The sequence below is a fragment of the Natator depressus genome, chromosome 18 (assembly GCF_965152275.1).
Source record: "Natator depressus isolate rNatDep1 chromosome 18, rNatDep2.hap1, whole genome shotgun sequence".
In the NCBI taxonomy this organism is placed as follows: domain Eukaryota; kingdom Metazoa; phylum Chordata; order Testudines; family Cheloniidae; genus Natator; species Natator depressus.
In genome coordinates, this window is record NC_134251.1 from 1,484,346 (window position 1) to 1,509,045 (window position 24,700).

At 60.4% G+C, this 24,700-nt stretch overlaps 1 protein-coding gene across 1 annotated transcript in view; it reads right to left on the reverse strand.

Moving 5' to 3' along the window:
* Nucleotides 1-1,159: 1,159 nt before the first annotated feature.
* HSPG2 (heparan sulfate proteoglycan 2) overlaps nt 1,160-24,700 on the reverse strand; it is a 192,298-nt gene continuing 168,757 nt past the window's right edge. The window contains exons 74-97 of the mRNA XM_074933957.1: nt 23,867-24,044; nt 23,340-23,437; nt 22,827-23,093; nt 22,428-22,540; nt 18,632-18,779; nt 17,557-17,673; nt 15,537-15,621; nt 14,898-15,042; nt 14,524-14,623; nt 14,151-14,260; nt 13,793-13,901; nt 13,042-13,140; nt 12,708-12,929; nt 11,781-12,025; nt 9,076-9,247; nt 8,596-8,718; nt 7,668-7,724; nt 7,234-7,309; nt 6,761-6,839; nt 5,532-5,573; nt 4,943-5,013; nt 4,249-4,332; nt 3,838-3,941; nt 1,160-3,142 (exon numbers count right to left, since the gene is read on the reverse strand). Of these exons, the coding sequence (XP_074790058.1) occupies nt 2,970-3,142; nt 3,838-3,941; nt 4,249-4,332; nt 4,943-5,013; nt 5,532-5,573; nt 6,761-6,839; nt 7,234-7,309; nt 7,668-7,724; nt 8,596-8,718; nt 9,076-9,247; nt 11,781-12,025; nt 12,708-12,929; nt 13,042-13,140; nt 13,793-13,901; nt 14,151-14,260; nt 14,524-14,623; nt 14,898-15,042; nt 15,537-15,621; nt 17,557-17,673; nt 18,632-18,779; nt 22,428-22,540; nt 22,827-23,093; nt 23,340-23,437; nt 23,867-24,044 (3,017 nt within the window). The 3' untranslated portion in view covers nt 1,160-2,969. The remainder of the gene's footprint in view (nt 3,143-3,837; nt 3,942-4,248; nt 4,333-4,942; nt 5,014-5,531; nt 5,574-6,760; nt 6,840-7,233; nt 7,310-7,667; nt 7,725-8,595; nt 8,719-9,075; nt 9,248-11,780; nt 12,026-12,707; nt 12,930-13,041; nt 13,141-13,792; nt 13,902-14,150; nt 14,261-14,523; nt 14,624-14,897; nt 15,043-15,536; nt 15,622-17,556; nt 17,674-18,631; nt 18,780-22,427; nt 22,541-22,826; nt 23,094-23,339; nt 23,438-23,866; nt 24,045-24,700) is intronic.

Genomic DNA, 24,700 nt, shown 5'->3' on the forward strand with positions numbered 1-24,700 from the left:
GCCCACCCTTTGCTTGGGAGCTGTGTGCGCCCAGCCCTGAGCTGGCCCTGCAAGCGGGGAGGGCTGGGTGGGCATCACTAGTACGGCCCGGGTTGCTGGGGTCATGCTATTGCAAGAGCTTTGGGGTGACCAGGCCTGGCCATTTCCTGGGGTGCTGCACCCACCTTGTCACAAGCAGACGCTTTGGGGCACCTTGTTTTCCAGGTGCCCGGTCTGTGCTGAGGGCCAGATTTGGCAGCAGCTCCAAGCCCGCGAACTCCTCTGCAGCGCCAGGAGCTGCCAGCATTCAGCCCCACGGGAAACCAGGCCCAGGAGAGCCGACACCAATGGCCACTGCTGCCCCCTGTGTGACCTGCTGAGGCTGGGAAGCCAGGCACCGAGCCCGTCGCTCTGGGGCACTCCCACAGCGCAGTGGGGCAGCCCCATCCCTGAGACGGTTCAGGCTGAGCAGAGCAGCTCCGGGCCTTTTCAGGGAGAATCCAGCACCAGCTTTGGGCTGGTTAGAGCCTGGCCCACAATGACTGGGATGGGCTGGGATTGACCCCCCCCGCAGCCTGCCCCTGGGGCAGTTCTGCCAGTGGCCAGGCCCCTGCCCCTCTTGCCTTGCTACCAAGCTGATGTGGTGCAGTGCCCCTCCCCCTGGTGGGTTGAGGTGGAGCCATGGTGCCCCAGACAATCTGGTTCAGCACGGCTTATTTAGGAACAGTGACCAACCCACATCTTCTGCTAAAGGCGCCCTGGGAATTTCCCCCAGCTCCATCCGGCTGCAGCTGGGCTCCCCAAAGGAGGCTCTGGGACGGGGGCGAGCAGGGCTGGCAGGGGCCAGGGCCCTAGCCCAAACACCCCAAGGCAAACGCTGCTCCCCAGCCAGTGGAAGAGGAGCGTGGCCTTCGCCTGGCTCCCATCACACCCCCACATGAAGCCCCACCAGGTGCTGGCTCGGCTTAATGGGCCCATAGGACTGGTGGGGCCCTGCCAGACTCTGCATCCAGCCCCCTGCCTGCCCCCTCACTGGCAGCTGTTTGGTGACTCGTTAACAAAGAGGGACCCATGGGACAACTGCTAACACCCCCTGTATTGAGTCCTGGCCCGGCTGGCAGGCGCCCGAAGCAGACACACGGGGCGAGGTGCAGCTCACCCTCCGACAGACAGCTCAGGCGTTACTTGTCGTTTAATAAGAATCCAGTGAAACAGCACGAGCCGGACGCGGTCTGGGGTCGGGTGCGTTAGGACGCCATCTGAATGGCAGGAACACAAGCAGCCCGGCTCCCTGCCGGTCTCTGGGGTGGCAGCTGCCCCGGACAGAAGGGCAACGCAGGGCAGTGGCAGCGGGAGCTGTGCCGTGTGCTGGCGCCTTGCCCCGGGGCGGGACGTCACCCAAGGCAGAGAGGTGACATTGGCTGGGCTCTGTTAGAACAGGTGCCCTTGGAGCTCCCGGTTCTGCTCAGGGAGCTGGTGGTGGGCTGGGGCAAAGGGCTGTTTGCAACGGGCTGATCTGCCCAGCCTGCCACTGCCTAGGCCGAGTTGTCTCTGTCCCACTATGTGATGCTGGGCTAGCTCCAGCCAGTGCAGTCGGGGGCGCGATTTGCAGGGCTCGGCGCTGGGTGAATGCTTAGTTCTGGACCTGGCAGAGCCGGCAAGAGCAGTGAGCGAAGATTGTCCTGTGAGCAGACGGCTCCAGAGCAGGGAACGCCCCCTGCCAGGCAGGGCAGGGCAGGGAATGGGTGGGCAGCTTTCAAGGGTCTGCCCAATGGTTGTTGGGTGAATAGGGGCAGCCCGGACCCCAGAGGGTCCTGCTGCTAGTAAGGCACTTGCGTCTGTCCGCCCGTCTGACTGGGGAGGAATGATCTTTGGGGGGGTCCCAATCCAGCCATGAGGGCTGGTCTGCGTTGCTGCCCACAGGGACACGTAACAGCCTCTGCTCATGGGATGCTCCTGCCGCCACCACTGGTCTCTCTGCAGGGCCCTGGAGTGAGCCATGGGGCTGCCGTCATGCCTGGGCCCCAGCTGTGCATGCGGGATGCTGGCCAGGGTACCCTGCAGCATGAGCTGTTGTCGCTCCCGGGGCCTGCCCCTCCAGGAGCCTGCCCCTGCCCTCCTGCTCTGCGGGCACGACCCTCCGGGTGAGGGTCTAGGGAGACAGCTCAGCTGGTGGCTTGGGGCAGCCGTGGTGCGGGTGCTGGAGTGTGGCTGAGGCAATGGGGACAGCCAGTGTAAACAGACCAGATCCTGGTGGGAACCCCTGCCCCGGCCTGCTGGCTCCTGTAGTGCTGGCCCATGGAATGGAGGGGGTGGGGGTGACCAGGCTGGGAGCCCCCTGCCTGCCCCCTCACTGCTCCCGGAGAGAGGGGGCAGGCAGGATCTCCTGTCGATTCCCCCCGAGCGGGGTGAGGCGTGCCACCTGCAAGGTGGGCTGTGACTTCGATCCCACTCTCCTAACTCTGGAAGGATGAATGTGGATCCCATCTCTCCCCAGAGGAGAAAAGATGCCCCGTCTCCCCCTCTCCCCAGACCCCCGTCCCTCAGCAGGCATGGGGCACAGCAGAGCCAGCTGGCACCCTCCTTCCCACCCAGCTCAGGGGCACACGCTCTGAGTGCTGAAGCTGGAAGGCAGGGGGTGGGCTCCCCATCCCGTGGGGCCCTTGCTGGGCAGGACGTGGAGGGGCTGGCACTGGGTTGGGCTCCCGGCTGTCTATGGCCACGGGCCCATGGCGGTTGGGTCAAATCCATGTCTCCTCAGGTCCGAAGGGTCCGCGTTCCCGTGGGGCTGGCGGGAGGCGGGGCTGCCCCCTGCTGCCACGCGCCAATCACACAAACAAACCCTTCCCCCACTCGCTTGGGGTAGCAGCGAAGCTCCATTTTCCTCTGGGTTTCTTTACAAAAATGAATCGTCGTAATAATAAGCAGCCGAGGTCCCCCAATCGGCCTGCGGACGGGGCCGGCGGCGGACGGGGCCGGTGGCAGCCAGCCTATGAGGGGCACTCCTGCATGTTAACTCCCGCCTCCGAGTGATGCTGCAAGTCAATGGGCTGCCGTGGCGGCTGGCCCGGCTGCTCGTGGCTCAGCACCAGGTTTTTAATGCACCCTGTGATTCCGGAGCGGAACTTGCCGGCGGTCAGGGCTCGGATGGCAGGAGCGCCTCCTGGGGGCGAGAGGAGAAACAGTCAGCTCCCAAAGACACCGTCGGGGGCAGCCCCAGGCTGTCCCGAGCGCTCCAATGGCCACAGCCGGGACTGGATCACTCCACATGGCCCACTGCTCTTCATGGCCTGTCAGAGAGCAGGCTGGACGGACTGAGTCAGACCCAGCACGGCAGCTCTTACGTCCTGTTCACATGGAGAGGTGGGGAAACCGAGGCATGGAGCGAGCTAAGGACACACACGGGGTGAGGGGCAGAGCTGGGGATGGAACTCCCTCCCCTCCCCTGCTTTAATCACTAGACCCTTCCCTCCCTTCTTGGGAGGGGGGTTTACGGGAATTCCCCAAGTGACCATGATCCTCTCAGCGCATCCCAAAACCGTGAGTGTTGCTTCTGCTGCTCCCCAGTGCCGAATCGCACCATGTGACACACCTGGGCTCTGCTGGCCCCATCCCGGCATGGGAAGTGCCCGGCCTGGCAGCCCTCTCACTCCTTCTTCCGTTCCAGAAGCGGTGGTGCTGGCTCAGACAGGGCTCCTGGGCATTAGGTCCCTGGGCAGGAGGGTCCAGCTAGCGGGCAGAGGCAGGGGAGAGCCCCAGTTCCTCTCCCCCCCCCCCAAGTACACCCAGGTCTCCCAAGTCCCAAACAGCCCGTCCGCTCGTGCCCTGCAGGTCCCCAGGGCACCAGCCCAGCCTCACCTATGTACACACTGCCTTGGGTGTTCACCATGATGTTGCTGCCTGGCGACTCCCCGCTCACCAGCTCCTCGCCATCCACCTGAATGGAGCCCTGCCTGCCTTCCCTGCAGGACACAGAGACAGGTGTGAGCCAGGCTCGTCCAGGGCCAGCCCCCATCCCAGCCGGGAGTGAGGGGGCAGGATGATCGACCATGGGGGAGCTGCGCCCACTGACACCAGTGACTCCCCTGCCACCCCACTGGGCTCCAGGCTGCAGCCTGGCTCAGCCCCTGTGCAGGGGGAGCCCGGGGCTAAGGACCCTTTCAGAATAGCTAGAGGGCTGCCTTGCAGTGGGATGGCTCCCTCCCCCTCCCTTCCCAGGGGGATGTCTGGCTGTAGGACGGTGCTGAGCTAAGCCCTGGGGCCCCTCACCGAACGGCCGTCACTCTGTGCCACTCTCCATCGTTGATTGGGTCCTCAGAGACGATGCTGGCTTCGCCGCTGCCCAGCTGGTAACTGCAGCGAGAACAGCTGGTATTAGCACCCACTGCCAGGAGGCAGCGTCCGCATAAACCAGTGCTCGGGGGGGCGGGGGGGGGGAGGCGGGGAAACAACAGCATCCACCCATTACCCAGCACTAGCGATGGGGGGGGGGGGGGGGAAGCAGTGTCTGCATTACCCAGTGCTCTAGGGCAGTGGGGTCTGGGGGAGACCGGGGAAGGGTGGTTCTGGGACCCTGGGGGTGGGGCTCAAGGGGGGGTCTAGGGTCTCAGAGACGGGAGAGTGGATCTGACGTGAAAGAAGTGGGGAGAGAAGGTGGGTCTGGGATCCTGGACAGGAGGAATGTGGATCCAGGGTGCAGGTAGGCCCAAGGTCCCAGGTGTAGGGGGAGGGTGGATCTGGGGTTCCAGGGAGAGGTGGATCTGGGGTCCTGGGTCAGGGGGAAGGTGGGTCGGAGTCCTGGGGGCAGGGAGAAGGTGGGCCCAGGGCAGGTGGATCTGGGGTCCCAAGGCAGGAGCTCTGGGGTTTCTAGCTTGTGCTCTGGACATGCTCCCTGGCTGGCAGAAGGGGTGCGTCAAGGGACACATGGCCATTTGCTCCTCGGCTGGCACCAGGCCATGCTCACCTGAACACCAGGTGTCCATCTCTCAGGCCGAGGCTGATGAAGTCTTTGGCTTTGCCGTTCTGTCCTTGCTCCTGCCAGAGAGAGGCATTATGAGACTGCTGTCTCCTGTCTGGCTGGGACCCTGCTCAGGAGCCAGCCTGGGAGCCAGGGGCCCTGCCTGCCATCCGGGAACGGGTCCGGCTGGGCCCAGGGCATGAGCCAGCCAGCGCTGTGGGGCCCTTGAAGCAGCCAACAAGTGGCACACGCTCACCTGCAGAGCTTCTTGGCAACACTGGGCTGGATGCTCCGACTGACCCCGTACAATGGGGAACGCCTGCTTGGGCAGCCAGCTGCACTGCCCGCGGGGCGTGGGAAATCCCACCCCTGCGTGGCTGGGGACAAGTGGGGGACATGGCTGTCAGGGGCCGAGTCGCAGGGAGTGATAGCTAGTCGGGGCTCCCCGGATGTCCCTGGCCGGGGTGCATGCTGGTGCCCATGCAAACTTGCGCCCCTGCAGCAAGCACAGCCTGGTGATCCCGGAGGCCGTAAGCCCCACGGCTGCTCCCCATTTGGTGTCAGGCCCAGCACCCGAGGGCACTGCAGTAAATACCTCGTTAGTAGCATGTGGCTTGAGAGCAGGCTGCCCCGTCACCTGGAGGAGAAACGTGCAACAGGGCGGTGAAATGCCCATGGCCAGCGAAGCAGCATGCACCAGGGAGGTGATAGGGAACCTGGCAGCCATGGCACGGCTCAGGGAGTAGTACCCTTGGGCGACGCCAGCCCGGCGTGGCATGGAATGAGCAGTTGAGCATGGCAGATTAGTACGGGCCTGGCTCTCTGGCCTGAGACAGGAGGCACAGGCCGGCTTCATGCATGCGCAGGCAGGTCAGACAGTGTGGGTGGATAGGATGTGAGTCCAGAGTGGAGCCGGGTTCCAGCCCATGCCATAGCCGGGGAGGGAGCAGCCCAGCATGCTGGCTGGCGCACTATGCCCGTGGATGGGTGTCCTGATCACACTCAGCAGCCAATCCCCCAACTGACAGCAGGAGGCACTGCTGGTCAGACCCGCCTGGCACCCAACAGATTCCCCTGTGCCCTGCTCCTCCTCTGCCCCAGGCCGAGCTGCGGAAACAAGGCCCCTCTCCTTCCTCTCCAGAGGGCAGCCAGGAAGCTGGCTACTCTGCATGCTCTGCCCTTCCTGAGGGCCCATGCACCTAGCCCTGCCCTCCATCCTGGCTCCCCACAGCCCATAGGCCCCTGAGGGGCTCACTGTGCTCCCAAGTGCTGAGGGAGAAGCTGGTACCTCCAGTGCCCTCTCAGCCATCTGGGATGCCCTGGCCCTCTCCCCAGTGGGGTGTGCCCAGCTCCATCCTGCCTCACGCGCTGGCCCCTCTTCCCCCGTTGCTGGCTGCTCTCAACCCACCGCTGCAGAACTCCAGGCCAGCAAGTGCGGCAGATGGAGTCGCCCCGGCCGGGGACATGGCTGCAGCCCGTCCCTGGTGCTGCCCTCAGCCCTGGAACCCAGTCCCGCAAGGCATGCTGGAACCATGCTCACCTCTGGGCTTTCATTGCCCGGGCTGCCCTCGTCTCCGACCTGCCCCTCCCACCTCTCCCTCTGGATCCGGCCCGTGTCACCCTCACCTGGCCCAGCCTCCGTTCCGGAGTGCCAGGGAGCCCAGACAGCCCTTCCCCGTCACCCACCCATCTCCTACCTGCCCCAGCCACCCATGCTGGCCTGGTTCCCACCTGCCCCAGCCCTGCTCCTCTCCGCCTTGTGCTCACCCCGAGCATCCCCCCACATAGCAAGGGCCGTGGAGCCCAGCCCCCAGCGCGACTCACCACGCCCTGCCAAAGGAGGAGGCCGTTCGGGGAGCGGGTGCGCACTTCCAGCTCAATGGTCTCTGGAGACTTGGGGTGACTGCAAGGAGAAGGCAGCAGCTGTCAGCCCTGAGCCCCAGGGTATACGGGCGGGGGGGCAGAGACCAGATCATGGCATGCCCCAGGAGCCCTGCCCCCCCAGCCTCCAGTTCCCCGACCAGGGCCCAGCTCTGCCATTCCTCTGCCCCCAGAGCCAGGCCAGATGGCCTCTGGTGGGGCTTGGTGAGATGGCTGCTCACGGAGCGGCCTGCCCCGCTCACGCTCCAGGCTCCCTCCCCGGCTACGCGGAACACCGTGTGGCTGGCACTGGGAGCCGGAGCCAGCACTTGCCCCGATCGCACACGCTGGGAGCTCTGGGCCTTCCTGAACACAGACGGCACGTGGGCAAGGGGCCATGCCCCTCCTTCCCCTGCCCAGCATAGGGGCCCTCTCACCTGTGGGGCAGCAAGTGCCGGGGGAGCGCGAGGTAGCCACTGTCCTGGAAGTAGGCTCCGTACTGGCCTGGGGCATCTGCAGGGCGAAAGCTGGGATCAGACAGCAGCGGGCGCTGGGAGCCGCCCCGTCCCGCACCTGGGCTTACCATTAACCCAGCTGCGCCCAGGACCCTCTGTAAGGAGCTGGGCCTGCCCCTGCCGCAGATGCCCTGGGGCGAGGGGGTGAGCACAGGTCAGCCAGCGCTGCTTTCTGACGCTTCCCCCCCCGCAGCTCATTGAAGCCCACCACCTGGGGTGAGCTGCCCCCCCGCCCTTGGCCACCCCCCGCAAGGAACCTGGGAGCCGCTGGGCCAGGATGCCCATGGGTGTTGCTAGTACAACGAGGGGGAGGAGAGAGGCGGTGGGTGAGATGCCAAGAAAAGTAGGTACTGTACCGTTTCCCCCACTGCCCTCCAGGGCCCACTCACGGTCCAGCGCCGCCAGGGCCAGGCCTGCATGCAGCAGAGACAGAGGCGGGTTACAGGGAACACAGCGCAGCGGAGCAGCACATGGCTCGAGCGCTGCTCCACGCCAGGGAGCAGGTAGAGGGCTTGGCCCAGCCAGGGAGCCCCCGCAGCCCTGCCATCTTGGGCCCTGGTGAGGCTCCCCGCTGGTCCCTCCACTGCACAGGGCTGGGGGTACCAAGTGCTACGCTCCAAACCAGACCAGCTGCCCCCCAGCCCCAGCCCCGAGCACACGCTGCCCCCCCGGCCCCGAGCACACGCTGCCCCCCCCAGCCCCAGCCCCGAGCACACGCTGCCCCCCAGTCCCAAACACACGCTGCCCCCCACAGCCCTGAGCACACGCTTCCCTCCCAGCCCCGAGCACATGCTGTCCCCAGCCCCGAGCACACGCTGCCCCCCACAGCCCCGAACACACGCTGCCCCCAGCCCCAGCCCCGAGCACACGCTGCCCCCCCAGCCCCGAGCACACGTTGCCCCCAGTCCCAGCCCCGAGCACACGCTGCCCCCCAGATTCCCAAGCCATGGCACACTGCTTCCTTCAAGACCCCGAGGCCCCGATGCGCTGCCACCTGACCCCCCCAGCTCCAGATATACCATCCTCCCAGCCCCGGCCATGCTGCTGCCCACCCCTGTCCCCCTGTACGCTCAGCTTTGGTTCCCTCCCTTGGTCTCTACAGGCCCCCGAGCCCCACTCTGACTCCTCCCCTCCCCCTGCACCCACAGCGCCCAGAGGCCTTCTGCTGCCCTGCTGTAGCACCTGCCTCTCTCTAAGGGCCTGGCTAGATCCCTGGCAGGTCCCCTGGGGCTGCGCAAGGGGCGGGTGAGGCAGCTCCCTGCCCGCCAGCCCCAGTCTGCGTACCCTGCTCGCAGTAGGTCCCCGAGAAGCCGGCCGGGCATAGGCACTGATTTGCCTTGCACATCCCACCGTTCAGGCAGGGGTTCCTGAGCAGGCACTGATCCTCGGAGAGCTCGCAGCGATTGCCTGTGGAGAGACAGCCGGGGGGTTGTGAGCAGGGCCTCTCACTGGGCCTCCCCACAAGGGGCAGGCACACCCGTGTGAGCACAGACAAACACACACACGCACACGCACTCCTGCCCCATGTCATGGATCCCCAGGGAGAGGGGACCCCAGCTGTGGGGGACCCACCCTGGGCACATCCCCGAGCGGCATCCTATGAGTGGGGATGCCCAGTTCAGGGCCCCTCCTCACTCCAGTGGTGGGGCTGCAATCTGCTGCCAGCCGTCCCTGGGCCCTTGGCAGGGCAGGTGGCAGTGTCCCGGTGCACAGAGGTGTCCCAGCCCTGCCCACGCTCCAGCTGCGGGGACAAGGCGCGCCCACCTCGGAAGCCATCCTGGCACAGGCACTGGAACTCGTACTCGCCGGTGGGCATGCAGGTGGCGCCGTGCAGGCAGGGCCTGCGGTCGCAGGGCGAGCTGTCATAGCACTGGGTGATGCCCCGGCTCTGCAGGAAGCTGTAGGAGATGTCCACCTTCTTCCCGTTGATCGACACCTGGGGGAAGGGAAAGGGGACGCCGTGTCACCGGCACACAGGCTCCCTCAGACTCAGTGCCCGGGGCCTCCCTGGGTTTAGCCAGATGTGTAGAAGAATAGTAAATATGTCAGGAAACCAGCTTGGCTTCACAGTGAAATCCTTGCTGATCTTAAACACAAAAAAGAAGCTTTCAAGAAGTAGAAGACTGGACAAATGACCAGGGAGGAGTATAACAATACTGCTCAGGCATGCAGGAGTGAAATCAGGAAGGCCAAATCGCACCTGGAGTTGCAGCTAGCAAGGGATGTTAAGAGTAACAAGAAGGGTTTCTTCAGGTATGTTAGTAACAAGAAGAAAGTCAAGGAAAGTGTGGGCCCCTGACTGAATGAGGGAGGCAACCTAGTGACAGAGGATGTGGAAAAAGCTAATGTACTCAATGCTTTTTTTGCCTCTGTCTTCACAAGCAAGGTCAGCTCCCAGGCTGCTGCACTGGGCAGCACAGCATGGGGAGGAGGTGACCAGCCCTCTGTGGAGAAAGAAGTGGTTCGGGACTATTTAGAAAAGCTGGACGAGCACAAGTCCATGGGGCCGGACGCGTTGCATCCGAGAGTGCTAAAGGAGTTGGCGGATGTGATTGCAGAGCCATTGACCATTAGCTTTGAAAACTCATGGCGATCGGGGGAGGTACCGGATGACTGGAAAAAGGCTAATGTAGTGCCCATCTTTAAAAAAGGGAAGGAGGAGGATCCTGGGAACTACAGGCCGGTCAGCCTCACCTCAGTCCCTGGAAAAATCATGGAGCAGGTCCTCAAGGAATCACTTCTGAAGCACTCAGAGGAGAGGAAAGTGATCAGGAATAGTCAGCATGGATTCACCAAGGGCAAGTCATGCCTGACTAATCTAATTGCCTTCTATGACGAGATAACTGGCTCTGTGGATGAGGGGAAAGTGGTGGACGTGTTGTTCCTTGACGTTAGCAAAGCTTTTGACACAGTCTCCCACAGTATTCTTGCCAGCAAGTTGAAGTATGGGCTGGATGAATGGACTGTAAGGGGGATAGAAAGCTGGCTAGATCATCGGACTCAACGGGTAGTGATCAATGGCTCCATGTCTAGTTGGCAGCCAGTATCAAGCGGAGTGCCCCAAGGGTATGTCCTGGGGCCGGTTTTGTTCAATATCTTCATTAATGATCTGGAGGATGGTGTGGATTTCACCCTCAACAAGTTTGCAGATGACACTGAACTGGGAGGAGAGGTAGATACGCTGGAGGGTAGGGATAGGATACAGAGGGCCCTAGACAAATTAGAGGATTGGGCCAAAAGAAATCTGATGAGGTTCAACAAGGACAAGTACAGAGTCCTGCACTTAGGATGGAAGAATCCCATGCACGGCTACAGACTAGGGACCGAATGGCTCGGCAGCAGTTCTGCAGAGAAGGACCTAGGGGTGACAGTGGACGAAAAGCTGGATATCAGTCAACAGTGTGCCCTTGTTGCCAAGAAGGCCAATGGCATTTTGGGGTGTATAAGTAGTGGCATTGCCAGCAGATCAAGGGACGTGATCGTTCCCCTCTATTCGACATTGGTGAGGCCTCATCTGCAGTACTGTGTCCACTTTTGGGCCCCACACTACAAGAAGGATGTGGAAAAATTGGAAACAGTCCAGCGGACAGCAACAAAAATGATTAGGGGACTGGAACACATGACTTATGAGGAGAGGCTGAGGGACCTGGGGTTATTTAGTCTGCAGAAGAGAAGAGTGAGGGGGGATTTGATAGCTGCTTTCAACTACCTGAAGGGGGGTTCCAAAGAGGATGGAGCTCAGCTGTTCTTAGTGGTGGCAGATGACAGAACAAGGAGTAATGGTCTCAAGTTGCATTGGGGGAGGTTGAGGTTGGATATTAGGAAAAACTTTTTCACTAGGAGGGTGGTGAAACACTGGAATGCGTTACCTAAGGAGGTGGTGGAATCTCCTTCCTTTGAGGTTTTTAAGGTCAGGCTTGACAAAGTCCTGGCTGGGATGATTTAGTTGGGGATTGGTTCTGCTTTGAGCAGGGGGTTGGACTAGATGACCTCCTGAGGTCCCTTCCAACCCTGATATTCTATGATTCTAGGGGCTCTGGGGCCTACACTGAGGAGGCTGGCACTGCCCCAAACTGGGCAGGCTGCGCTGGCACAGAAGGGCCCTTTCAGAGCTGGGTAGAGAACACAGTATATGTGATCCAGGCTGCCCAGGAGCCACTCAGAGCCTGCTGGTCCCAGGCTGCCCCAAGCTGAGCCGTCGGCCCCCCGTTGCTAAATAGGAAGGGGTTCGCCTGCCCCCTATGGGGCTGTTGGGGTTGGTGTTTGTAAACCACTTCCAGAGTCAATGGCACCACTAGGAATAGAACCTAGGAGTCCTGGCTCCCAGCCTGCCCCTGTTCACCCCACTAGGGCCCACTCCTCTTCCAGTGCCGGGGATCGAACCCAGGAGTCCTGGCTCCCAGCCCGCCACCTCCTCTGACTCCACTCCTTGTAAGGCTCAGGAGTGACTCCAGAAGGGTGTGACTCACCTCCCCAATGCAGCCATGGAAGCTGGAGCTGATGCTGGCGGCTGCAGGCAGCGTGACAGATTTGTCCACCCCGCCCAGGTACATAGGCGTGCGGAGGTTGAGCCCTTGGCTCTTCCCCGGGGAGGACCTCTTCACCGGCTTGCTGCTGTCTACCTGCAGGGTGCCATCCTTGTTGATCCGTTCTGCCGAGACTTTGTGCCACTGGCCCAGGGCGAGTGGCTCTGTGCTCTGGAGCACAGCCATGCCTGCGAGAGAGAACGGTGAGACGGGCATGCCGCCTGGCGCCGAGCTCAGGGTACGCCCCAGGAGTCTCTCCTTCACCTGTAGTGGTAGGGTAGCCGCAATCTCCCCTGCCAGGGTATGTCAGGACCTCGCAGGACGGCGGGTGTTTTCAGAGCCCTATGCCCTGCCAAGGGGCATCACAGGGGCCATGCACAGGAGCCAGTGACAAGGCAGCTGGCTGCAAGGTCCTGGATCCCGGGCTACAAAGGTCTGTGTGCTGGGAAGGCACCGCAGAGCCCGTGTGCCAGTGACGAAAGGGAGCCAGTGCGGTGTGGGGCTTGGGGGGCTGAGGGAATTGGCCATGGCCCAAATGCAGCCCAGGGCAGCAGCAACTGACCGGCCTTCCTGGGGGTGAAATGAGCGTGGTGGGGCAGCGTCCCTTGCCCAGGAGGCACCTCCCAGAACAGCTCCCCCCGCAGCTGGCACCAGCAGGCTCCATGCAGACAGTCACCGCAGAGAGGCCACAGAAACTGAATCCTCCCTGTCAACAGCTGGCCCGGCCCTGCAGCCAGGGGGAGGTGGGGCGAGCGCCAGTGGGTGGGCTGAGGGACAGATGCCAACACCCAGCCCTGCTGGGGCCCCAGCAGGTATCTTCGCCTGGGGCGGGACTAGTGCCAGCCGCGCCCGAACGCCCAGCGCCCTTACCTGAGCCCAGCTCGTAGCGGAACTCCACGTGCCCGCTGGCCATGGCGAGTGACACGAAGTCCTCCACAGGGGCGCCCGATCCCCCGCTGAACAGGATGAGGCCGCTGGGGGACAGCGGCTTGAACTCCACCTCGAGGCGCAGCTCGTAGTGGATGTTGGTGAGGGGTGGGTAGGAGATGAACGAGTCGCTCCCATTGAAGGAAGGGGTGGTTGCCATGACGCCTGTGGAGAGGGGGTGTTACTGAGGATCGCCCCCGGCCCCAGCCGCCCTTTGACCCGCAGGTCCTTCCGACTGGGGCAGGACCGTCCCAGCCAGACCCGCCCGCCCACTCACCTTCCATGCACGTCTCCCCAGACTTGCCCAGGTGGCAGCGGCAGTGGTAGCCCTGCCCGTCTGCGCGGTTAATGCAGGTGGCATCCGGTCCGCAGGCCTCTGGGGGAGACGGGTACAACAGGGCTCAGCATGGGCTGGGCAGGGAGGGCCAGGGGGCGAAAGGAGCAGGGGTCACCACCAGCCCCTGGATGGGGCATTCTGGCTGCAGCGGGGGTGCCCTTGCTCCACACAGGGTGGGGGGTGTGGAGCAGCTCCTGTGGCGCAGTCAGGCCATGGCCAGCACCTGTTCCCAGCACGGCCCCGTGGCTCCTAGTGCAGGAACTCTGGGAAGCCCATTGGACGGGCCATGCCCTGCTCACATGGATGGGGCAGATGTGAGGTCCTGGCAGCTGAGAGATACCATGGCCCCTGGCAAAGCTCCTGCTGGGCCAAGGGTGGTGACAGCACCCCCCTACTGAGCTGCCGAGGGGCAGTGCTGTAGCTATGGGACAGTGGTGCTGGGGTGACCCCTTACTGAGCTGCCGTGGGGCAGTGCTGTAACTATGGGGGGACCTCTAGCTGAGCTGCTGTGGGACAGTGCTATAGCTATGGGGGGCCCCTTTGCTAAGCTGCTATGGGGCAGTGCTGTAACTATGGGGCAGCGGTGCCGTGGGGCATTGCTGCAGCTATGGGGCAGTGGTGATGGGGTGGGCAGTGCTTCAGTTATGGGGCAGTGCTGTAGTTATGGGGCAGCGGTGCTGGGGGGCAGTACCTGGGTGGCAATGCAGCGCCTGCGAGTGTTCACAGTTGCTCCCCGTGAATTCCTGTGGACAGTGGCACACGTAGCTGCTGCTCTCCGAGTCTCTGCAAATGCCTCCATTCTGGGGAGGAGCAATCAGAGAGTTAGAACTGCAGAGGGGACAGAGCCCTGCCCCCAGCTGCTGCTGACATCCCACAACACAAGGAGCCCTGGAGCCAGCGGCAGCACATGCCATGGGGGAAAGCAGAGCCCCCTAGGGCCAAAGCCCCTCAATTACACTGGTGCAACCCCAGGGAAGGAGGGTCCCAGCATATGTCTGAACTGTGCATCAGCTCTGCCCCGAGGGGCCAGGGGTAAGGGAGTGAGTTACCTGACATGGCCGGTCCCGGCACGTGGGACAGTTTGAAACACCAAGAGCTCTCAAGTCCAAATCCTTAAAGATCACCTCCTCGCCCTGGACCAGCAGTTGGCGCACACAGCCTGGGGGGACAAAGGGAGCAGGGGCAGTCAGAGCACGCTGGGCAAAGGGCAACAGCAAACATCCGGCCGAGGCAGGGGGCCTGGGCGGAGTGCCTGGGGAACAATGAAGGAAGGAACCCTGCTGGGCAAGGGGCTCAGAATCCCTCCATCACCATCTCATGGCCGTGTTCTCCACACACATGCAGGGCTCCCACACTGGGCGCCCCGGGGCGTGTGTCTCAGAGGGCTGCGCGGGGAGCGGGAGCCAGGCCGCCTGCACTCACCCACAAAGCCGCTGCTGAGGCCGGATTTGGCGACGGCGGTGTAGTCAGGATAGCCACCGAGGTACAGCTCCTCGTTCAGATCCAGCCCTTGGAATTTACCCTGGGGGGGCACAGAATGATGGGCACAGCGGGTCAGGGCTACCCTTGGTGCCTCCTCAGGTCCCAGGAGAACCCTGTGCATTGTGCAGGCACAGCCCCAGCCATCCAGCCTCCCCACGTCCTCCCCTGCTGGGCTGTCCCAGGCGTAGCGCCACTCCGGGGGGCCAGAGCCAGCAGGGCACGGCCGGGCCCACAGCCCTGCTGGCAGCAGGGCCAGGCTGCAGCAGTCCAACTTGTTGGCCTCACCCCATGCGGCCTCATGAGCGTTCTCTTACCTGGGACGTGCCGTTGACAGGAGGGTGGCTGTCCAGCACCAGGGAGCCCTGGGTGAGGTTCCGGTATAACCGGACCGTGTGGAACTCCCCAAGTCGGATCGGTGCTGGGTGCCGGATCGTGGCCATGCCAGAGCCGGCATCAAACCTGCAACATCAAGAATGTGGGAGACAGAGAAGGGAGCAGAGCCGCCTCCCCCCGGGTCCCTGGCACTTCTCAGTGCTCTGCTGCAACCTGGAGCCTGGCTTCTGCACTCAGCACCGGTTCAGGATGAGGTTGGTGTGAAGCAGCCCCTGGGCCGCTCATTTCCTGAGCCACGAGATGCGCTTTATGTGGCTCTCCCCACATTGTCAGTGTCTGCCATACTGCAGATCCTGGGGTGGGAGATGGCATCGGGGCAGCCAGGATTTCAGAACCACCAAGTGGATCTGGGCAGCCAGTTCGCAACCATCTGAATGAGAATTAGGTACCGGCTCTATACAACAGCTCTGCCAATCGGAGCCATAGGCAGGACCTGGGCCCTGTTCGATTTGCGGCCTGGATTCAGGAAGGGCTCAGAGCTGGTCAGGTTGGTGCAGGCTGTGGCTGCTCCTGGCAGAAGGGCCTGGCTCTGGGGAGGGGCTGGCATCGCCAGGTCTCACCTGAATTCCGGGCGGCCTCCCACTAGACCAAAGGACACAAAGTCTGCGCCGGTGCTCTTCTTCTGCCCATTGTACAGCAGCATCCCTGCCAAAAACACAGAGGAGCTGAGCTGGGGGGACGTAAGTGCCAAACCCAAGCCAACAAATGCCAGGAGTGGGGAAGGTCCAAATCACAGCCAGAAGCACCCACTACTCAGCCCCATCCCCTGCTCACCACGAGCTACAAGAGACACTTAGGCCCTGACCACAGCACTGCAGCAGGCTGGAGAAGGGGCAACACCAGAGCACAGCTGAGCAGAGGGGACCTGGCCGGAACAGCCCTGGCCTCACGCCCTTGAGTGGGAATGGAGACTGCTGGGCATTGTGTCTGCCCCTTGGCAGCCCCACCCTGACAGAGGTTCCCCTATCACAGAGCCCCAACACAGGGCATCCCCTATACATCAGCACAGCCGGGGCCCTACTGAGCCCCTGTGATCCTCAAAGGGCTCAGAGCAGCTGTGCTGGGCGGGAACAGGGCACTGGTGAGGGAGAGGTCCCTGCCCTCTGCTCATGGCTTAGCTGATGGCGAGCATGCCTGGCGAGAGGTGCTGAGCCGCACTAGGCCTCGGGGTACCCCCAGAGCACTGGTGGGGCATATCTTGCTAACAGAGGGGCCAAAGTCTTGAGCCTCCAAGCCAGGAGAGGGGATGATGCCGTGGGAGCCCTGATGCTTCATGGGCCCATGGGGTCAGTCGAGTGTGGGCTGCACTGGAAGGGCAGGGGCGGGTGTTGAACTCTAGTTCCTCCTAGTGGCAGGGCCTTTATTCCACAATCTTGGAGGAGGTGGCTCCCTGAGCCAGCAGAGGCAGGTGAAGGAGAGGGGGGTGCAGGGAAAGGAGGGAAGTCTCTGGGTTTTCACACCCAGCCATAGTGGGGCTGCAAAGGGCAGGAAGGCCCAGCCCATGAACAAGGGAAAGTCCAGCCTCAGGACAGCCTGGGGCCGCATCAACATCAGTTAAACCCATCCTCTGCTGCTGTCAGCTCCTTTATCAGGGGCCCTTTGTCATCCGCCGTGCATCACTGGTGGGGATAGAGCCAGCAACACAGGGCTCTACCCCTTATGCCAATGGGTTTCGTTCACTGGCAGCAACAGTAGGCTTTTATCTGGTATCTGTGCAGGCCCCTGAGGGGAGACATGGCAATTCGTGGAAAGTGTTCCCATAAACAGACTCAGCCCATCAGTTCTGTCCACTCCCCAAAGGGCCCCCGCACCCGGTGCAAGCATGGAGCTGGCAGCATGGATTAGCACAGTAACGCAATGCCAGCAGGAGTCACTTCAGTCAAGGTGACCTGGGCACCTAGTGTTTTGGGATGATGTCACTTCCTGGAGAGTGACATCTCTGGGATAGGCAGGAAGATGCGCTGGAGGTTAAGCGGCAGCTGTGGCTAGTAGGAGTTAGACACACGGGGGAGCACCAGGCCTGGCTGACCCCCAGCCTGCCCGTCACTCGGTTAGTCTGTGCAGAGTTTGCAGGTTTAAGGCTCCCTGGGGGTGCATGGGTCCTGCACCCAGAGGGCCAGCGCTCCTGGCCCCAGGCTGCGGAGGGTTAAGAGCTAATCCCACATGAGGCTGTAAAAGGTCATCAGGCAGCAGAGTGCAGACTTACCTGAGTAGAGAATGAGAGCTAGAGGGGGAGAGGAGAGATGGAAAAGGAAACACATGAGGCAAGAGAGGGACAAGGCGGAGAGAGAAGGGAGGAGAAAGAGAACAGGTAAGTGAAATGAGCCTGGCTCACTCAGACTGCCGGGGAGAGAAGAGGCAGGAGCAGGCGAAAGAAGAAAGTGGCCCATGTGCTACAGGGGCCATTGGGCTACAATCAAAGGCAGGGGCTTGCCGATGCAGTTAGCAGTGGAGAAGCCCTCACCTCCCCCGTACCCCCACCAGCCCTGTCCTGGCTCAGGGCCCCACCCCTTGCGCCTGCGGGAACGTGGTGTCCCTGGGTGGGCAGGCGTGTCTGTTTCTCAGATGGACTTGGCTCACCATCAGCAGCGTCTGGCCGGAAGGTGATCTGGATTTCAAACTTCTTGTAGGCGTCCTTGATGGTGGGCAAGGCAAGGAAGGTCTGAGGATTCTGAGTAAAATATGGCACCACCCGCTCTGGAATCGTGGAATGAGGGAGAGTGGGTCAGTGCGTGACGGAACAGACCCGTGTGCAGGGCTGCCCCCGCTCCCCCCATGAAGAGGCGCCAAGGCCTGGAGCCTTCCCATCCCCAGCGGGGCAGACTGACCCTGGGCCTTGGGCTGCTGTAGACACAAGAGTTAGATCTACACACGGGGAGCTGGGCCAGCACTCAGGTCTGGGATCCTGTCCTGCCAGACCAGATGGAGCTGTGGCTATCGCCGGCTCCCTGGGCAGGGCTGGGGCACATGGCACTCAGCTGCTGTGGGTGTGCACGGGCGGGGGGATGAGCAGACACGCTGCTGCCACCTCCACTCTGACGGAACGTGGGGGCAGAGATGGAGAGATGCCAGAGAGCCTGTTCCCCCTGCCATCAAGAGCTGAGCCCCAGCTGGAGAAACCCAGACCCCCAAAGAGCAGCTGGACCGGACAGTGCAGCCTGGCTGGAGGCCTGGTGCTAAGCAGTGTTCGGCAGAGGCTCGGGTTCAGTAACCACGGCCTGGCGGGGCTTGGAACGCCATGGAGGCAGTGTGGGTTCCTCCTCGGCCTGCTCAGCAGTGCCCCCGCTGGCTGCATGCACGGGGCCCAAGGGTAGATCTTCTCAGGGCTGCACGTCTAGGGTTCAGCCTGGTGTCTCCCTCCGATAGGAAATTCAGTCCCCCATTGCTCTTGGGTCAGGGTGGGGACTGTGCTGTGCATGCCACAGCAGGACGGGGAGGTTACTAAGGTGCCAACCAGTCCTGAAGGGGATCCCGTCCCCTTGCCCTCAGCTGGAAGGACACCCTCTGTCACATGGCGCCTCCAGGGGGGTAGAAAGGACAACGGCGGTAATGTGAAGACGCCAATGGGGGACACGAGGGACATGTCCCTCCCAGCTGCACGGGTCACATCCTGCGGGCGCCAGTGCAGCATGAGCGCCCAGCCCAGAACGGTCACCTTGGACTTTGAGCGTGGAGAAGGCTGTCACCTTCCCTTGCCTATTGGATGCCGTACAGACATAGATCCCGGCATCTTCTGGCTTCACAGATGGAATGGTCAAGATGTTGTTCTCCAGACAAATGTCTTTGGGGAGGTCTCCTTCCAGCTGCAACCAGATGTCAGACCAGGGCATCACCCTCCGTCACCCAGCCCACCATCACCTATCCACCCATTCGTCCCCCATCCACTGACCAACGCATCCCCCATACACCCATCATCCACCCCCACATCTATCCACCCATTCGTCCCCCATCCACCAACCAACCCATCCCCCATATGCCCATCATCCACCACCCCCCATCCACCCATCCATCCAGTGGAGGGCAACAAAAATGATTAGGGGGTTGGTGCACATGACTTATGAGGAGAGGCTGAGGGAACTCGGATTATTTAGTCTGCAGAACATAAGAATGGCCACACTGGGTCAGACCAAAGGTCCATCCAGCTCAGTATCCTGTCTACTGACAGTGGCCAGTGCCAGGTGCCCCAGAAGGAGTGAACCTAAAAGGTAATGATCTAGTGATCTCTCTCCTGCCATCCATCTCCACCCTCTGACAAACAGAGGCTAGGGACACCATTCCTTACCCATCCTGGCTAATAGCCATTAATGGACTTAACCTCCATGAATTTATCCAGTTCTCTTTTAAACCCTGTTATAGTCCTAGCCTTCACAACCTCCTCAGGCAAGGAGTTCCACAGGTTGACTGTGCGCTGAGTGAAGAAGAACTTCCTTTTATTTGTATTAAACCTGCTACCCATTAACTTCATTTGGTGGCCCCTAGTTCTTCTAATATGGGAACAAGTAAATACATTTTCCTTATTCACTTTCTCCACACCACTCATGATTTTATAGATCTCTATCATATCCCCCCTTAGTCTCCTCTTTTCCAAGCTGAAAAGTCCTAGCCTCTTTAATCTCTCCGCATATGGGACCCATTCCAAACCCCTAATCATGTGAATTACCCGTTTCTGAACCTTTTCTAATGCCAGTATATCTTTTTTGAGATGAGGGGACCACATCTGTACGCAGTATTCAAGATGTGGGCGTACCATGGATTTATATAAGGGCAATAAGATATTCTCTGTCTTATTCTCTATCCCTTTTTTAATGATTCCTAACATCCTGTTTGCTTTTTTGACTGCCACTGCACACTGCGTGGACATCTTCAGAGAACTATCCACCATGACTCCAAAATCTTTCTCCTGATTAGCTGTAGCTAAATTAGCCCCCATCATATTGTATGTATAGTTGGGGTTATTTTTTCCAATGTGCATTACTTTACATTTATTCACATTAAATTTCATTTGCCATTTTCTTGCCCAATCACTTAGTTTTGTTAGAACTTTCTGAAGTTCTTCACAGTCTGCTTTGGTCTTAACTGTCTTGAGCAGTTTAGTATCATCTGCAAACTTTGCAACCTTATTGTTTACCCCTTTCTCCGGATCATTTATGAATAAGTTGAATAGGATTGGTCCTAGGAATGACCCTTGGGGAACACCACTAGTTACCCCTCTCCATTCTGAAAATGTACCATTTATCCCTACCCTTTGTTCCCTGTCTTTTAACCAGTTCTCAATCCATGAAAGGATCTTCCCTCTTATCCCATGACAACTTAATTTATGTAAGAGCCTTTGGTGAGGGACCTTGTCAAAAGCTTTCTGGAAATCTAAATACACTGTGTCCACTGGATCCCCCTTGTTCACATGTTTGTTGACCCCTTCAAAGAACTCTAATAGATCAGTAAGACATGATCTCCCTTTACAGAAACTAAGTTGACTTTTTCCCAACAATTTATGTTCTTCTATGTGTCTGACACTTTTATTCTTTACCGTTGTTTCAGCTGATTTGCCCGGAACTGACATTAGACTTACTGGTCTGTAATTGCCAGTATCACCTCTAGAGCCCTTCTTAAATATTGGCGCTACATTAGCTATCTTCCAGTCATTGGGTACAGTAGCTGGTTTAAAGGACAGGTTACAAGCCATAGTTAATAGTTCTGCAATTTCACATCTGAGTTCTTTCAGAACTCTTGGGTGATGCCATCTGGTCCTGGTGACTTGCTACTGTTAAGTTTCTCAATTAATTCCAAAACCTCCTCTAGTGACACTTCAATCTGTGACAATTCCTCAGATTTGTCACCTACAAAAGATGGCTCAGGTTTGGGAATCTCCCTAAAACCCTTGGCCGTGAAGACTGAAGCAAAGAATTCATTTAGTTTCTCTGCAATGACTTTATCGTCTTTAAGTGCTCCTTTTGTACCTCGATTGTCCGGGGGCCCCACTGGTTGCAGGCTTCCTGCTTCTGATGTACTTAAAAAACATTTTGTTATTACCTTTTGAGTTTTGGTTCGCTGTTTTTCAAACTCCTTTTTGACTTTTCTTATTACATTTTTACACTTAATTTGGCAGTGTTTATGCTCTTTTCTATTTACCTCACTAGGATTTGACTTCCACTTTTTACAAGATGCCTTTTTATCTCTCACTGCTTCTTTTACATGGTTGTTAAGCCATGGTCGCTCTTTTTTAGTTCTTTTACTGTGTTTTTTAATTTGATAGAGAAGAATGAGTGGTGATTTGACAGCTGCTTTCAACTATCTGAAAGGGGGTTCCAAAGAGGATCAGTCTAGGCTGTTCTCAGTGGTGCCAGATGACAGAAAGAGGAGTAATGGTCTCAAGTTGCAGTGGGGGAGGTTTAGGTTGGATATTAGGAAAAACTTTTTCACTAGGAGGGTGGTGAAGCACTGGAATGGGTTCCCTAAGGAGGTGGTGAAATCTCCTTCCTTAGAGGTTTTTAAGGTCAGGTTTGACAAAGTCCTGGCTGGGATGATTTAGTTGGGGATTGGTTCTGCTTTGAGCAGGGGGTTGCACTAGATGAGGTCCTAGGGTCCCTTCCAACCCTGATATTCTATGATTCCTTCCCCACCCATCATCCACCGCCCCCACCTATCCACTCATCCACCCCCCCACCTATCTATCCATCCATCCCCTATCCGCCCATCATCCACCCCAAAAACTATCCATCCATCCATCCCCCATCCATCCATCATCCACCCCTTACCTATCCACCCATCCATCCCCCGTTCGCCCATCACCCACCCCCGCACCTATCCATCCATCCATCAATCCCCCATACGCCCATCATCCACCCTCCCACCTATCCACCCATCTGTACCCCATCCATTCGTCCCTCATCCACTGACACACCCATCCCCCATCCGTTGAACATCCACCCCCACACCTATCCACCCACCCATCCCTCATCCATCTGTCCCTCATCCATGCCCCCACCTATCCATCCCCCATCCACCCATTATTAACCCCCCACCTATCTACCCATCTATTCTCCATCCATCTGTCATCCACCCCCCACTCATCTGTCTGTCCATCTGTCATCCACCCTTCCACTCATTACCTACTGTTCACCTACCTATCCATCCATGCATCCACACATCTACCCACTCCTCCATTCCGCCTCTGTTCATCATGCCCATTCCTCTGGGGTGAGCAGTGGCATCACTACCTCCAGTGGCCCCTGACACTCAAACCCCACTGACACCAGAGAATTCCCACAACAGGGGCGCACTCTGCTGCCATCTCCACTGCAGATTCCCCCATCTTGCTGGTGAAGCCCAGAGTGGTTGTCGCTGGCAAGCCCAGGCTGCCCTCCTCTCTCCTTACTCATTGGGAGAGTGCCAGGGGAGTAACTGCCCAGGGCTGGAGGGCGGGGGGCATTCCCTAGAGATCAGTGATTTACCTTGGTCCACTTGATCTCTGGGACAGGGAAGCCAGATGCCAGGCATGGGAGTACTGCCCTCGACCCCGTGGTGACCTCCTTGACCTCCGGCTGAGCTGCGATCTGGGGGATGGCTGCAGTGAAGGAACACATTCTTCAGGCCTCCGTCAGCGTGGGGCGCTGGCATTCCTGCCCAGGGCCCAGCTGCTGCCCCACCCACACCCCATCCAACGCGTGGGGATGCATCGCCCTTTGCTCTGCAGGCCAGCACGGGGCCCCGTGACCCCCAGTGAGGGGCACTGGTGTAGTGCGTGTGCCGGTGTAACAGGGCAAGGGCCACCGTGAGAGACCCCCCACCCCTGAGGTGCAAGGGGAGGTGCAGCGGGATGGGGCGCCCCCCGCAGGGGAGCAGGCACTTACACTGCACATGCAGGATGACGTTGGACTGCATGGTGCCCATGTCGTTGGTGGCGGTGCAGCGGTACTGCCCCGCGTCCGATTGCTCCACCCGCTCAATCTTCACCATCCCACCGCTGACGACCACCTCGGGGCGAATGCGGCTGCCCACCTTGCTCCAGGTGATGCGTGCCTTGGGATCCCCGACGACCAGGCACTCAAACTCCACCGCCGCGCCCACCAGCACCGACTGCACCGAGGTGCGCACGTTGATCATCACCTTGGGCAGAGCTGGGTGGGGCAGATGGCAGAGGTGAGGGAGGGGGCACCCTGCCAAGTGGCCACAGTGTGGGAGCAGCTTTACCCTCTAGGGCCAGCCCCACACACAGCCCCTGTGCCGAAGGGAGGGCAAGGAGGAACACCCAGCCTGTCTTACAGAGCAGCGGTGGCTAGTGTGGTGACTGCATGGCCAGCTCAGTGCTGCTTAGCTGGCAGGGTCTGTGTTCTCCCCCGCCCTGTGCCAGGGCCCCTGCTTACCCTGGATCACCAGCCTTGCGCTGTCCTGGGCCTGCCCGGAGGGGCTGCTTACCCGGCAGGTGTAAACCCCCTGGCACCCACGATCCAAGTTCTGGATTCTGCAGTGAAACAGCAAAGAGATGGACTGGCTCCTGCATACCCTAAGGCCCCTTTGCCCCCCAGCAGTGCCGCCCTGCCAGGCCTCCAAGCCACAGAGGGTTAGACCTCCCGTGCTGCCCTCCCCGGGTCTGGTACGCAGCCGTAGACACCGGCTTATCCCTGAGGCTCTGGGGGCGGATCTGCCCCGCATGGCAATTAGCTCATGCCCTGAAGGAGGCCTGGGAGAAAAGTCCTGAACTCTGCGGTTAGGGAGAGTGGGCAGGGGGTCAAACCCCATGAACCCCATCCCCAAGAGCACTAGCTGCTCCCGTCTCAGCAGAGAGGCCCTGGGCTGAAGGGGGCAGCCCCTCTGGAGGGCATGGGGGTGAATCCCACTGGTTACATTCCCGGGCATGCCCCAGAGAGGGGGCAGGCCTGCTCCTCCTTACCGCAGCACCCCATTCCGCACGCTGTGGCTGGCGGGCAGCTCCCCACCCTCCCTGAACCACTCGATCCGTGCCTGGGCGTCTCCGGTGACAGAGCAGGTGAACTCAGCCGTGCCACCCACGCCCTTCACATCCGTCTGGGGTGTGACTCGCACAGTCGGGGAGGTGCTGGGGGCCGATCCTGTGGGGGCAGAGACACTGAGGTACCAGCTACAGCACTCAACCCCCGTCCCCGGGGAAGCTGCACGCGCTGGAGCCAACAGGGTGAGCTCGAGAGCACCCGCCGAACCACTGCCTGACAGCCCACCCCCTCCAGCTTGCACCCCGGGACCTCAGGCAGCCCCCAAAACTCTTGGCTGCTGGAATCCACCGTGACTCCCCGACGCCTATGGAGATGGCAGCACCCCTCCCCCTGCCAGCAGGATCAGCACTGCCCCTTCCCCTGCCCAGCCTCCAGCAGGGCTGGCATCACTCATCTCTCCTGCCAGCTGGGCCAGAATCACCCCCTCCCCTGAACAGGGCCTGCGACACCTCTCCCCAGCCTGACCCCCAGCGGGGCCGGCAGCATCCCTCGCGCACAACCCCCAATGGGGCTGGCGTCACCCCGACCCTCAATGGGGACAGAGCAGCACTGCCACCGCTTCTTCAGCCTGCCCAGGGAAAAACCCTCTCTGATTGCCCCCCGGGGACCCCGCCTGGGCATGGGCACGAGGAGAAAAGCCCCCAGCTGCAGGAGGGGCTGAGCTGACATGGGGCTGGGGAGAGTTCAGGAGACACTGGGCATGGGCAGAAGCTGGAGGCTCCATGGGTCCAGCAGCTGCAGAGCCTATGCAGTGG